Source organism: Electrophorus electricus, chromosome 19 (genome assembly GCF_013358815.1).
Source record: "Electrophorus electricus isolate fEleEle1 chromosome 19, fEleEle1.pri, whole genome shotgun sequence".
Taxonomy (NCBI): Eukaryota; Metazoa; Chordata; class Actinopteri; order Gymnotiformes; family Gymnotidae; genus Electrophorus; species Electrophorus electricus.
Genome location: NC_049553.1, coordinates 12,341,130 through 12,354,555, shown reverse-complemented (window position 1 = coordinate 12,354,555; position 13,426 = coordinate 12,341,130). Strand labels below are relative to the sequence as shown.

The 13,426-nt window shown below is 40.6% G+C and overlaps 1 protein-coding gene across 1 annotated transcript; it reads right to left on the bottom strand.

Moving 5' to 3' along the window:
- Positions 1–10,676: 10,676 nt before the first annotated feature.
- Positions 10,677–12,872, bottom strand: foxc1a (forkhead box C1a). Its single transcript, XM_035520097.1, has 2 exons — positions 11,234–12,872; positions 10,677–11,107 (listed from the first exon to the last, which is right to left on the bottom strand). The coding sequence occupies exons 1-2, from the start codon at positions 12,609–12,611 to the stop codon at positions 11,016–11,018; spliced, it is 1,470 nt and encodes a 489-aa protein (XP_035375990.1). The 5' UTR covers positions 12,612–12,872; the 3' UTR covers positions 10,677–11,015.
- Between the last annotated feature and the right edge of the window lie 554 nt (positions 12,873–13,426).

Sequence of the window (13,426 nt, the reverse complement as noted above, 5' to 3'; positions counted from 1 at the left end):
CCTGCTATTCTAGTCAGAGGGACAGATCATAATCTAAGTGGAAACATGACATGCGCTTAAGAGAGTAAAGCAATCACTTGAGCAAAGATTCCTCACACACACACACACACACACCAGTGAGAGGGAAGCCCCTGCTTCTGTTTGCACTGTTGTGGTCATCTATAAAATGACATAATCTGAAATCATCCTATCCTGTTTATAGCTATGTTTCCCCAGGTCAGTTCCATTGCCGCTCCTGTGTGTCTGTGTAGCTCTGCTGTGTGTATGAGTGTGTTTGTGTGTATGAGTGAGTGAGAGAAGTCTGAGCAAATTATTACTGTAACTGTTATTATTATTCCATCAGACCTCTGTTCTTCTCGTTTCGCTCCGCTCACTCATTCACTAACAGACCAGAACTTTATCTTTCCTAAGAGTGATATGGTAGAACCATCCACTTCTTCCATGTTTGGAGATTTGTGGACAAGTCTGTGTTGTGTATTTTGTGTTTGGAGAATTTGTGGACGAGTCTGTGTTGTGTATTTTGTGTTTGGAGATTTGTGGACGAGTCTGTGTTGTGTATTTTGTGTTTGGAGATTTGTGGACGAGTCTGTGTTGTATATTTTGTGTTTGGAGATTTGTGGACGAGTCTGTGTTGTATATTTTGTGTTTGGAGATTTGTGGACGAGTCTGTGTTGTGTATTTTCTGTTACTACAACTTTTCCACCAATAACACTTTCCATCTTTATTGTAACAGTATAAAACTGCCAGTATGCAGTTCCATTGTTCTTTGTGTCAAACAGAATACAATTTTGGAGCAGTTCCACTCTGGATAAGAGGGGAAGACACAACGGCCTCGACACACAGGGAGACGGGTGTGTGTTAACACTGTACAACAAACCAGGAGAGCTGATGACTGACATGTGCATCTGATCTACTCTGGACAACGCTCAGACTCCTGCATGTCATACGTACATGTACTCAGACTCCTGCATGTCATACGTACATGTACTCAGACTCCTGCATGTTATATGTACATGTACTCAGACTCCTGTGTGTAATGTGTACATGCACTCAGACTCCTAAGTGGCACATGTAGACGCACTTGAATGCACTTGGATACAGGCACACACTTGAACTGATTTGTGTCATACACACACACACTGGAACTGATGTGCCTCATACACACATTCAAGGTCCCTTTTTTCTGACCAAGAATTTCTGCTTTTTTCTGGCTGCAGTTCACACAGATTCAGCTCAGGTGATCAACGTTCTCGAAATCCCCAAATTCCAATAAATATATGTATTTCTGCACACCCAAGGCTTTGTGTTGAAAACTAGCACACCTTCTAAACACTGTCACATTGTGCTTAGTAAAATGTTTTGTAAATCCTAACTACTCATGTAAAAAATACTACAAATCTGATTTAGGTTGTTGTTAGTTCATTTAAGGATGCAGTTTTTTGGAGCAGTTTTGACTTAAAGTCCTTAATTAGTGATAGAGAGAGAGACATCAGCATCCCTATTAGCATTATTTTATGCACGAACATAAAAAAACAAAAACAAAACGCGACGGAAAGAAAAGGCTCGTGCCGTATCACTGCGCACTGGGACAGAAACGAAAATAAGTTACAGTTGCGATTGCTGTGATGTTTAAAAAAAATGACTTGCTTTCTCTATGTAAGGTGTGCTATTTAGTTTAAAACATAAGTATAATTATTTTAAAAAAAAGAATAACTAAAGTTACTCTATGCTGTGAAAAAATAAATAAAAGTTGCAGGCGTTAGTAAATATGAAAGGAGAATGAACAGGATAATCTGAGAAAGACAAACTTAAACCACTCAATAAATATAGACGATATCGACAAGCACAAATATAAAGGCACTATGAATATTAAAGTGGGGAACAAAGCTATAAGCTACCGCAGACTGCTGGACTGAAACGGAGAACCGGATCGTGTAACGACGAGAAAGCAATTATCCGCCAAACAGCACCTCGGATACATAAAAGATGTTCTCAAGTTGTACAGACGGAGCGTTTGTCGGCAGTTAAGGCTTTAATTTGGGGTAGAGGTGGGTGTTGGGGTGAGCTTGTTATAACTGGAAGAGATCTCCGATGTTGTCATAATCATTCGTATTCTTCATGCTGTATGTTTTTATTGATTTGCTGCGCCATACTGGAAAGATTAAACAGGGTAATGAGTTTTTTAATACTTAACTGATAAAAAGGCTCTTGTTACATGATAGACGTTAACTGATGTGCACTTTAATATTTAAAAAATGTACAACTGGAATTGGCTAAAAATATAGGCAACCTCAACCCCTGAATATCACGCTTTGTTATTGCTTTTGTTATTGCCTGTTATCCTGAAAAAAATAAATAAACAATATGTAAATAATTAATAAAAAGTGTAGTCTAAATAAATCGATAGATAAATAAATAACGAATATATTAATGTTAGCTTCAAAATGGATGAATTTCTGAATTATGTTTATTAATAAATATTATGGTTTAATAATAGAGAATAAACAATGGGCCTCATAAGTTAATGCACGTTCTCTTGCACGTAGATTGCATGTACGTACATAGAAGCCTTGAGTGGTCTAAACCAATAACTGCGATTTTCTTGTTATTGATTCTGCATGTAAACGTAAGCGCAGCACAATATCAATCGCATCATGAATGATGTTACAGTATGTTCATATTTAAACATTTTGCTTAATCAAATAGGCTGTTACTTTGAAAGAAGCTTTTTAAAAATATTTTCTTTTATGAAATATCCTCTTAACTAAGGATGGACTGAATCCGAAAAAAAAGATCTTCCAATTAACAATTTTCTAAAACACATTTAGGTTTTAATATCATTTATTTAGCCATTGGTTGGTTTTTGTTGTTGTTTTTTGTTTGATTTTGTTTTGTTGTTTTTCAAAAAGCCTTTGCAACAATCATGCTAATCAAAGTATGCCTAATTTCTACTTTATAAGACAATCAGATATAGTTTCATATATTATTATATGTGAAATGATATTGTCGTACAAAAGCATGTAACAGTATTGCACTGCTAAAGGACGCACGTAGGCCTGTTCTGAATGTTTTCTAATGCCTAAATCTTTGTATTTACAGAATCGTTTGGTATCCACTTGGGACATTTTAGTTTGTTGAGAATAAGGAGAATTGGGCCGGGTGGAAATGCGTGCACCTGGGCTTCCTAAACAAGCATTCAACATCGTGCTCCATAATAACATTAACGATCATACTGTATCAGTTGGACAATCTGACAGTGTGTATCTCGTGAATAGCACACAAGCGTGTCTGAATGGTCACACGGCTCTAAATTAATAAGAACGCAGCTTTAGTTCAATGACGGAATGAACGCTTTATAACAAGGACAGGTTTCATTCGTCGGCATTTTCACAAATGATCACGTCTTCGCTTCGGGCTAAGGTGATTAAAATAGAGAAGGGTAGCCAAAACGTCTGGGGGGCGGACGTGGATTTAGGATCGTAAATTTAACCTGGAGACAATAAAATCTTCTATGTCAAAACGAGCAGAATCGAGACATTCAGTGACCACGGGCGCGTAAAAACCGCTATAATTAACTTCGCAGCACGTGAACTGGGCTTCGCGAGGTGGGTTGAGGGTAGGGCTTCAAGGCGAACCAGTGTTAAGCTCTGTGGTCTCGTGCCAGGTGATTGGGTTATCCAAAGGTCGGCAGGCTCGGTCGCTTCCCCTCATTCTGAAATCACACACTAGTCCCTTTATTCCACGCACGAACTGGAGTCCAAACGTGCACGAGCCGTTCCGTGCTCGTGTGTAAAATAAGTTAGATTTTAGGTTGGAGAGTGAGACTAAAATCTGCCTGCTTTGGTGAATTCCGACATCAGTGCATAGTTAATACAGAACATATTAAGAACAATTTCACTTACGTTAAGAAGGCATACAAGGATAAGCTCATTAAATGTAATATGGCCGTAGTTTTGGGGCTCACAATAATTCCTGCTCACACTATTAATATAATGTGTTAGGTTGGGTGGTATGAGCAGTGAACACCCCCCCCCCCCCCCCTGCTCCCCAGCACTGAAAGGTAAATGCAATACATTTTAATATCTGCAGTGTGTTTGGTAAAATGATTGTAGATATGACGATACGGCATTGAATCAAATAATAAATTGTCGTGGTATTATAGAATAGGTAAGCCCGTTTGGCTGGAATGTGATATCGCCCTTAAGTTCACCCACAAGACTAAGTCCTCAGAACGGTTCTACAAAGATCCATCCGTGGGGAAACCATTTATTCAACTTAAATAGAAAAATAGTGGGTTTCAAAGCAGGCTAAAGAGGAGGTAACGGGGTGGGATATTTTCTCGAGACAAGTCTTTGAGCCTTCAGCTCGCTGTTTGACTGTCAGACAGACCCTGCGTCTATGTGGACTCTTAATTGGAAACAGATGGTGGTTTGAGGTTGGGCTCTGTGCACCAACTGTGAGCTGAAGTTCTGCACTTTTCCACTCTGCCTCGCCGCGCAGTCAGCCATACAGGTGCACGGTGTTTCGAGGGCTCTCTCTCTCTCTCTCTCTCTCTCTCTCTCTCTCTCTCTCTCTCCTCTCTCTCTCTCTCTCTCTCTCTCTCTCTCTCTCTCTCTCTCTCTCTCTCTCTCTCTGTCCGTGCGTGTCGGTGCGGGAATGGAAATGTCTACGGCCTCGAACTATTCAAGAATGCAAACACGGGTCGGCGCGTGACGGCCGTTTCACCTCTACGTTGCCATTTAAGCACGGTCATCCTTTCCTTAATTTAATGGAGTTTCTCCGTTATTTATACCAAATAACAAAATAATAATCTTTTCTGGGACTGGGCTGAGCAGACTTGGTCGGAAAGATTCAGGGGCCTTAAACGGCTGCATAGGCTGAAATGATTTTATAATATCGAATAGGATGATTGTTATATAGGTCTGATAAACTTTTAAGTTTTAAGTACATTTCATGCCTTACAAATTACTGTGTCCTGTTTTTGAGCAAGCTACAATCGAAAGTCTTTAATGAGCTAGCGTTCTCTCGGTTTTTCACACAAAGAGAGCGAGAGAGAGCGAGAGAGAGAGAGAGAGAGAGAGAGAGAGAGAGAGAGAGAGAGAGCATGGTGCAACATGGTTGTAACATCAAAAATGTCATTAAAAATAAAATATTAATATACTTTAGATTTAATACCTCCCTCACATATTTTCACTAGCCTATTATTTTTTAGATTGTTGTTGTTGTTGTTGTTGTTGTTAACTATTGTATTAATAGTTCTAAGTAGAGTATAATAATTATATTATTATATTATCAACCTTGTTTTCATTAACATAGAAAACATGACCAAATGTTACTCAGCATCAGTTTCGTGCATGGAATGTTTATGCGTCTCTGCCAGTAAAAGTCGTTAGGGGCTACTCGAGTCGTTTCACAAGCACTAGTCAGCTGGTGTGTACATTTCACATGTGTACCTTTCGCATTGTCTGTATGATGATTAAGCTACAAAACATAACCTACTCTAGGGTCCTTGGGGTATTTTTTTGTTACATTTCACTTGAACTGGTAACAAAGCCGTAAATGTAGAGGTTCACCTCGATTCATCTGACATAACTTGCCGGATGTCTTGGGTTAGGTCACTTTGGTCATTGACACATGATCGGCTTCTTAACGAAATACCGGCATAGTTTATGTTGCGCTCTGTATTAGTCAATATGTGTATATATTAGAGGATATATGCTAGATAGATTTTATAGTTTCAATATTAGAGACGCTTCTATTTATCATAGTACATAACGGCTCTCTTAATATGGGGTATATATAGGGTCAAACATGACTGAATTTCGCTAATACTTTTATAGTTATATTTATAGTTAATTGATTACGAATAGAATAGAATAGAATAGAATAGAATAGAATAGAATAGAATAGAATAGAATAGAATAGAATAGGCTATGAAATCATATGTGACACTGTTATATATTAATTTTATTCATCGTGCACTCTGGAGAAGCCTGAGTGACCTTACCAAAATCATGTAGAAAACAATAGTTGTAAAATAAGTACAAACATAATTTCTAACGCTCTTTTGAAAAGTTAATGTGACGTTAACAGCGCATCGCGCCTGGGAAAGAGGCCCTACCCTTCATTTTGCCTTCTCGTTCAATCTACTAGCCAAATAAACCAAGCGCCCAGTGAGAATGACGTTGGTCTTTCATCATACACACGTCCGATTTCCGTCAACGCATTATTTTTCCCGTTTATATCCTGAAACAAAAGGAATTACTCGAAACAATCTCATTTGAATTAAGCATTGACTACGGGAATCTGGAGACGAATGTCAGTGGCTAAACCCTGTGACTGTTACACGGAGCTATCCCTTGTTTTAGAAGACTGTGCATAGAAAACAATTCTCGTATATTATTTTATTAATTTTCATGTAACACTGTATGGAAGCACTGGCCCCAAAAGAGGGTCTCGTGTTTTCAGAAAGCTATAATTATAGATATCAGTGTTATTTTACTTTTGCGTGAGTGAGAGTTTCAAAGCGCTTTCCTGTTTTGGCAAACAAAGACTACACACGTTTGTAAATCATGTCCTGTATTATCATGCTGACTGTATTCAAAGTTGAACTTCATGTCGAAAGATTCCAACATGTAAATAAATTTTATGTGGTAAAAAAAAAATAACCATGTTTTAGGTAATGTTAACAACTTTGAACGGATTTTTTTTTAAATGTGCTGTTTTGTCAAGAGAAATATTAATGGAACGCTGAACACAGTCGCTTTTGTTTTTGCTGTTTGACCCAAAGCCATGTGGTAGAGTGTGAGAAACTGCGCGAGTGCGCGCAGACGCGCGCGCGGAAATGTGCATTTATAGGAATGTAGCGGAACTATTTACGAGCACCGAGCAGAAATATCTAGCGGCAAACAGAATTAAAGAAATCGCCTGATATCACGTCATGTGATTGAAAGGAGAATAGAGGGGTTACCAAAAGCCCCTCGCCATGCCAGAGTTGGTGGTTACAAACTTTAGTGTTTAGGACTTAAAAAGACCCAAACAACACCAAACAGAGGCAGTGAAATCCATCAGAGTTCTACAACGTGCTTCCGTCTGCAATGAGGACCGCACAAGGTAATACAAGCACGAGGACAATAGTTGTTCAATATCTTAATAAAACATAATATAATATAATATAATATAATATAATATAATATAATATAATATAATATAATATAATATAATATAATATAAGTGCGTCTATTCTTGAGCAAGCAGGAGAGTTTCTAAAAAATATTCATATAAAACATCAGTTACCTGATCGTGCTGTGTGATATGAAAATCGACTGTATGCGGTTTTGATTAATTTCCCACTAAGTCGTCGTGTTTTAGGATAACTAAGCCTGTTGGAAATGTCTTTGCGCATCTAATGTTTAAAATATCAGACTGATAAAAACAGTCTGGCAAACTCTGCAATATTTTAATCAATAATATGACTGGATTTGAGGCAAGTGCTTGCAGCTGGAAATGAACGGCCTATCGGCAGCAAATGGCGCAGTTTGCCGTAGAAGGCCTACACTTTTCACGGCATTAAAAGTTAGTTGCTGCCCTGCTGTGGTGTACTGTGTGTTAGACGATATGCGCGACATATAATATTTCAGCACGCTATCGGATCAGACGATAATTGGGCCACTTTCCAATAACGCTTCAAGATCTCCAAATTAATAGGTCAAATAAACATCTTCAAAACGAGCTGAAACCGAAGCTACGACATCCGTTACGGGGAATCGACACACGGTCCTCGAGGCTCTAGATTCTGAATCCAAATAAGGCCTTCAAGGAACGAACGGGCAGTTGACTCCATTTGCTTGCTGGCAAAATTTGCAGCTCCGTTCAGGGAAATGCAGGGGCACGACGCGAGAGGGGAGCGGTGAGGGGGAGCTCCAAATCACGGAGATTTAGGACGCTACTTTGGAGTACGCAGCACACTCGTTTTGCCTCTCTCCCGATGCATTGTTGATGGAGCTCCGGCGGCCGACATCCTCCCCGTTGACCCCCGTCTCCTACCCTGCCTTTTCCGTCTCGTGAAAAATGATTCCAGCGCACTGATTGAATTTTATTCCTTCCTGACCTGGCCCGTTCTGTGAGGGCGCCATCAATCTTCTGCCTAACGCGACGTTTGTTTATTACTCGGGAAAGGCTCTAATGACGTTTATGAGCACGGTTACAACTATTCGAGATGAGAGAATGGCCTTCGCGACGCTACAACTCATTGTGACCAGTCGCCGTTAAGTGTAGCCTGCAAATATTGGTGTCCTTTCAGCTAAATATAACTTTACAAGTCCTAATTATTAGCATGAATTTTATTATTATTATTATTATTATTATTATTATTGTTGTTGTTGTTGTTGTTGTTGTTATATTGTTGTTGTTACTGTTGTTGTTATATTACTATTATTATTATTATTATTATTATAATCATCATCGTTGTTGGTCGTAATATTTAATTTTGTTTCAGTTATGTGTACAACCTGCTGTTTCTAGAATAATGCAATCGTTTGGAGTATACATATACCGAGAAACCGAACAAATTTAGTGTCCGATATGCTGGTGAAACCAGGCCTTTGGCCTCTGCTCTGCCAGGGGTTTTCTTAGACAACATCTGAAAAACAAGACGCTATGAATTAGCCACTGAGATTAGAGAGTGCCTAACCAAACATGAAACGAAACACTTAACATGAAGCATCTTGGATGTAATAAGTAAATCTGAGATGGCTTGTTGACCCTGCCTAGTCAATTGGCCGCTAAATTAGCCACCGTAATCACTACCAACTCCGTCTGAAAAACTCCGACGAACCGAGGAAACAAGAACACGCGTGGATGCGCCGTTCTGTTTGGTTCGGCTGAGGTCTTAGAGCAAAAAGCAATATGTTAATCTTAAATAATAATAATAATAATAATAATAATAATAATAATAATAATAATAATAATAATGATGATGATGATGATGATGATGATGATGATGATGATGATGATAATAATAATAATAATAATAATAATAATAATAATAATAATAATAATAATAATAATAAACTACGAAACTAATGTGTTGTTATTTGAAGTGCACAATAAGTGCATAAAAGTATTTTTAATTACGGACAACCTGCCGAACCAGTCGACAAAAGTGACATATTAATTTTTGTTTGTTGCTATTTTGGAAACACTAATAGCTTTTAATGTCCTCAATTTCAATAATCCTGCATGCCTTAATGAAGCGGAATATACTTCAGTAATTTGAAAACTTGACAGATTCGTTCATTAGCCGTGCCGAAACAAGCATCTGTCGGGGTGGGGTAGCCTACCCATCAACCAGCTAATCTCCAGTCATTATCAATTCACAGAGGTGCACACGAAATACAATCTAATAGAATCAAAAGTACAACACATTTTGTTAAACTGTATTTCTATAAGTAATCCACACCTATTTAATGTCCCTGAAGTCCACGCGAATGATGGCAAAAGCTCACGAAAGGCCAAACTGTCATTACATCCGCTACCTTCGTCGAGCCGCGCGCGCACCTTGACATGCGCAGGCTGTTCGGCCGTGGACTGGCTGCTGTTCGTCGACGTGTGGAAGGTTTTCTGTGGCATGTCTAGTACTATATTAACCGAACGTGCACAGACACAGGTGTTTAAAACAACATCAAGGTAAGCGGACCAGGCCTCGCCAAAGAACCGCTGGTGCACGAGGCCCCAGGTAACGGTGATAACGCATCTCTTATGTTTGACAACCTGAGACCAAAAGTAGAACGTGTATCATAAATGTAAACACAAATCCTGCGCCACCTCGGGGCCGTTAAACTGTCATCTGCGGACACTCTTCTAACACATTTGTATCCAAAAAATACGTATATATATTTTTAGTTAAATAGCGTGGACTGCTGTCTGGTAGGTCAATGAAAGACGCTGATGCAAATTAAATATCATTAATTTTTAACTTCTCTAATGTGTTGATATTATAAGGTTTTCTTTAAAATAAAATCTAGTTAATTTAATTTTTCACGTTTTGCAAAATCAACAATTTACAAGACACCGATTAGTTAATTTTGTGCGTAGTAGCCAAAAAACAAACAAACAAACAAACAAAAAAAAAACAACTGGGGATGATTTTGCTAACTTAATTTGACTTTAGACGAAATAAAGAATAAATAACCTTGATTTTAAATGCTAAGCACGGAAAGTTTCAAGATATGCATTAAATGGATAAACATTAATGTCTCACAGCCCTTCTGTCGCTAAAGAGCGCTGAGCGTAGCCTAAGTGCAGAACACGAAGCTTTCAAAACAAGATTTTTTTTACATGCAGAAACGGGGCCTGGGTTTTTCAAAGTTAAAATCCGATAAATCGCCATTTAGATATGTAAACTATCTTAAAACGTGCGCAGTAATCCTGTTTTTACGAGAGGTTAGCATATGGCGGCCATTTACGGAGACCAGCGTAAGTCAAGCTTTTAATGACGTTCCTTCATGTTGCATAAAATTGCCACGTACTCTAGCAATTTTGACGTTCTTTCAATCGCTTCAAAACTTTATGCAAATGGGTGCAAACTCACACGCAGTGCTTAAAGTGATCACTGCTTGAGCCCTCGGCAAACTCCTAATACTAACGATGATTTAAGAAATCAGGCGTAGCCTACGTTTAACTCAAATAAAATGGTAATTTATTAAACAAAGAATGCAGTTCCTTCAGAATAGTTTTCAACAAAATGAGATAATTTGAAAGAATATGGTGATATACACGTTCCGTTCCTTGTTATAATGGAACATTTCTGGACAATTAAGGCAATTCAATTTAGAAACACGTTTTGGTGTTTGGTCCATTATATCCGGCTACATTTTAGAAATAAATTACTATATGCAATTTACACGTAATAACAAGTCCATGGAAGTCTGGCGTATTTTTTTTTAAAATAACTACAAAGCATATTGCTCACAAAAGCGAAAAGAGACTTACGTGTTATTGCAGTAACACTGTCCTTAACAAACCAAGATCATGTTTTTCTGACTCTCGTTTGCGTTCTGTTTCTGCTGAGTCCACAGAAGGGGCAGGCATAAGCATGAAAGACTCTCTGACGTTTATCGATGAAAAGGGGAGAAATTAGGAAAAAAGAACAATCATTAAAACAAGGGGACGTTTGGTCAGAACTTGCTGCAGTCATACACAAAAGCCCCTGATGTGCGATATATGGACTGACCCGGGGGGAAAGACATTTGACAGCTATTATTTCCGTTCACTGGCGAATTATTCAAGCCAATTCTCTGGGACTCGAACATCTCTCGGACCGAGTGAAAGTTCTGCTGCTGCGAGGGATAGCTCGTGCCCAGATGACCCAGGTCTCCGGCCTGGTTAAGGTACCACGAGGCGAGACGCCCTTGGTGCGGGTGATGGCCTTCCTGGCCCGAACCGAGATTCCCGTGGCTCAGCGACGAGGTGGCGGTTGTGATGGAGTAATCAGGCAGAGTTTCATCCACAGTGGTGGTGGTCGCTAAGTGTCCCGCGCGATCTCCGGCGTAGAGGCTCATAGCCTGCATGTTGCAATGGTAGGTCGCGTTCGAGGTAGTCGAGATGGAGTTCTGATTGCAGGGTGAGCTATACACGGAAGCCTGATTCGGAGAGTAATTAAGGGACAAAGAAGGGGTTATACCTGTCCGAGAGGAGGCCACGAGGGAGGGGGTGAGCTCGCTCGGGCCCTGAGGCGAGCCGCGCAGGGACGTCATGATGTTATCCACGCTGAAGCCTTGCGCAGGACCTTGGCCGTGGTGATGCTGCTGTTGATCCCCGGCGCTATCCAGGCCGATGGAGCGGGTGGAAGGGATGCTGTGAGGGCTACCGCTCGACATGCTACTGCTGTCCGGGCTCTCGATCTTTGGAACGGTGCTGAGCGTTGGCGACACAGCCTGCGGCGGTGTGGACGTACCGTTCTCGGTTTTAATGTCTTGGATACGCACGGGCTGCGAACCCTGCACGGGCTGCTCCTGCTCGCGGCCCTGCTGTTGTTGCTGGCGAGACGACGCTTCCTTTATCTGTCGATCCTCTTTTTCTTTTAGCGCGTCCTTCTTCTTGAAACGTCGCCGTCGCCGTAAAAAGCTGCCGTTCTCGAACATGTTGTAAGAGTCCGGGTCCAGGGTCCAGTAGCTACCTTTGCCGGGTTTTTTGTCATCGCGAGGCACTTTAACGAAGCATTCATTGAGGGACAGATTGTGTCGAATGCTATTCTGCCATCCCTGCTTGTTGTCTCTGTAAAAGGGGAAACGTTCCATGATAAACTGATAAATCCCGTTTAGGGTAATCTTCTTATCAGGTGAGTTCTGAATGGCCATGGTGATGAGCGCAATGTAACTGTACGGCGGTTTGACCATATCCTTCGGCTGCGGCTGCGGCGTGTACGGTCCGTACGCCCTCGCCATGCTGGCCGGGTACTGGTCGTGGGCGGCGTGAGAGTACATGCTCATCGGAGCCGGCATGCCGGTGTATCCTCCGCCAGCCGCGGCGCGGTAGTAACTTTGATCACTACTAATATACGGCACGACGCCCAGAGAGTTGGGGCTCGAGACGGAGTAGCGCGCTTGCATGTCTTCTCCCCACGCAGTTCAACACGGCTCGCGACGAACAAACCCTCCCGAAAGGCGGTTGCAGTACGAATCCACTTTTAGTTTTCTCTTTCTTAAAACTATGTGTAACAGGCAATCAAAAAAGTCCACGGTCTGCTACAGTGCTCACAAAAAGCAAGTGTCTTCCCAGGCCTTGCTGTGATTCAAGCGGTTGCCACCTCTGTCTGCCGAAGCGTGCATTGGAAACGCTCTGAACTTTGGGCATCCGTCACGACACAGGACTTTTTGCGCAGTTCATTTCTTTTCCCTTTTTGCTGCCAGTAAGACTCCGCCCCAAAACATCTAAGTCGTCCAATGGGAGATCGGGCTATGCAAAGCGAGCGGCAACGCACCGAACTTCTGGCCACACACACGGTTGAAGGAAAAGGAGAGGAGGTGTTGGGACGTCCCAGCGCGCCCAGCCAATAACGCACCGCACTGCTCGGTAAAGCTCTGCTATCCCCCTACAGTCAGAGGGCGAGCGCATACATATCAATTAGATAATAACTTCTAAACAGTCAACATGCCCACGGACGCAAATTATATAATTATATATAAATATATATAAATATATATATATATATATATATATATATATATATATATATATATATATATAGAGAGAGAGAGAGAGAGAGAGAGAGAGAGAGAGAGAGAGAGAGAGAGAGAGAGAGAAAATAAGTGCTGTTTTAAATATGAAGTAATATATATAAAATGTTCAATTCGATGCCTTGGTTACAATTTTTAACTAACATGGGAAATCGAATTGTTTTCTTTCACATTAAATTAATGCATTA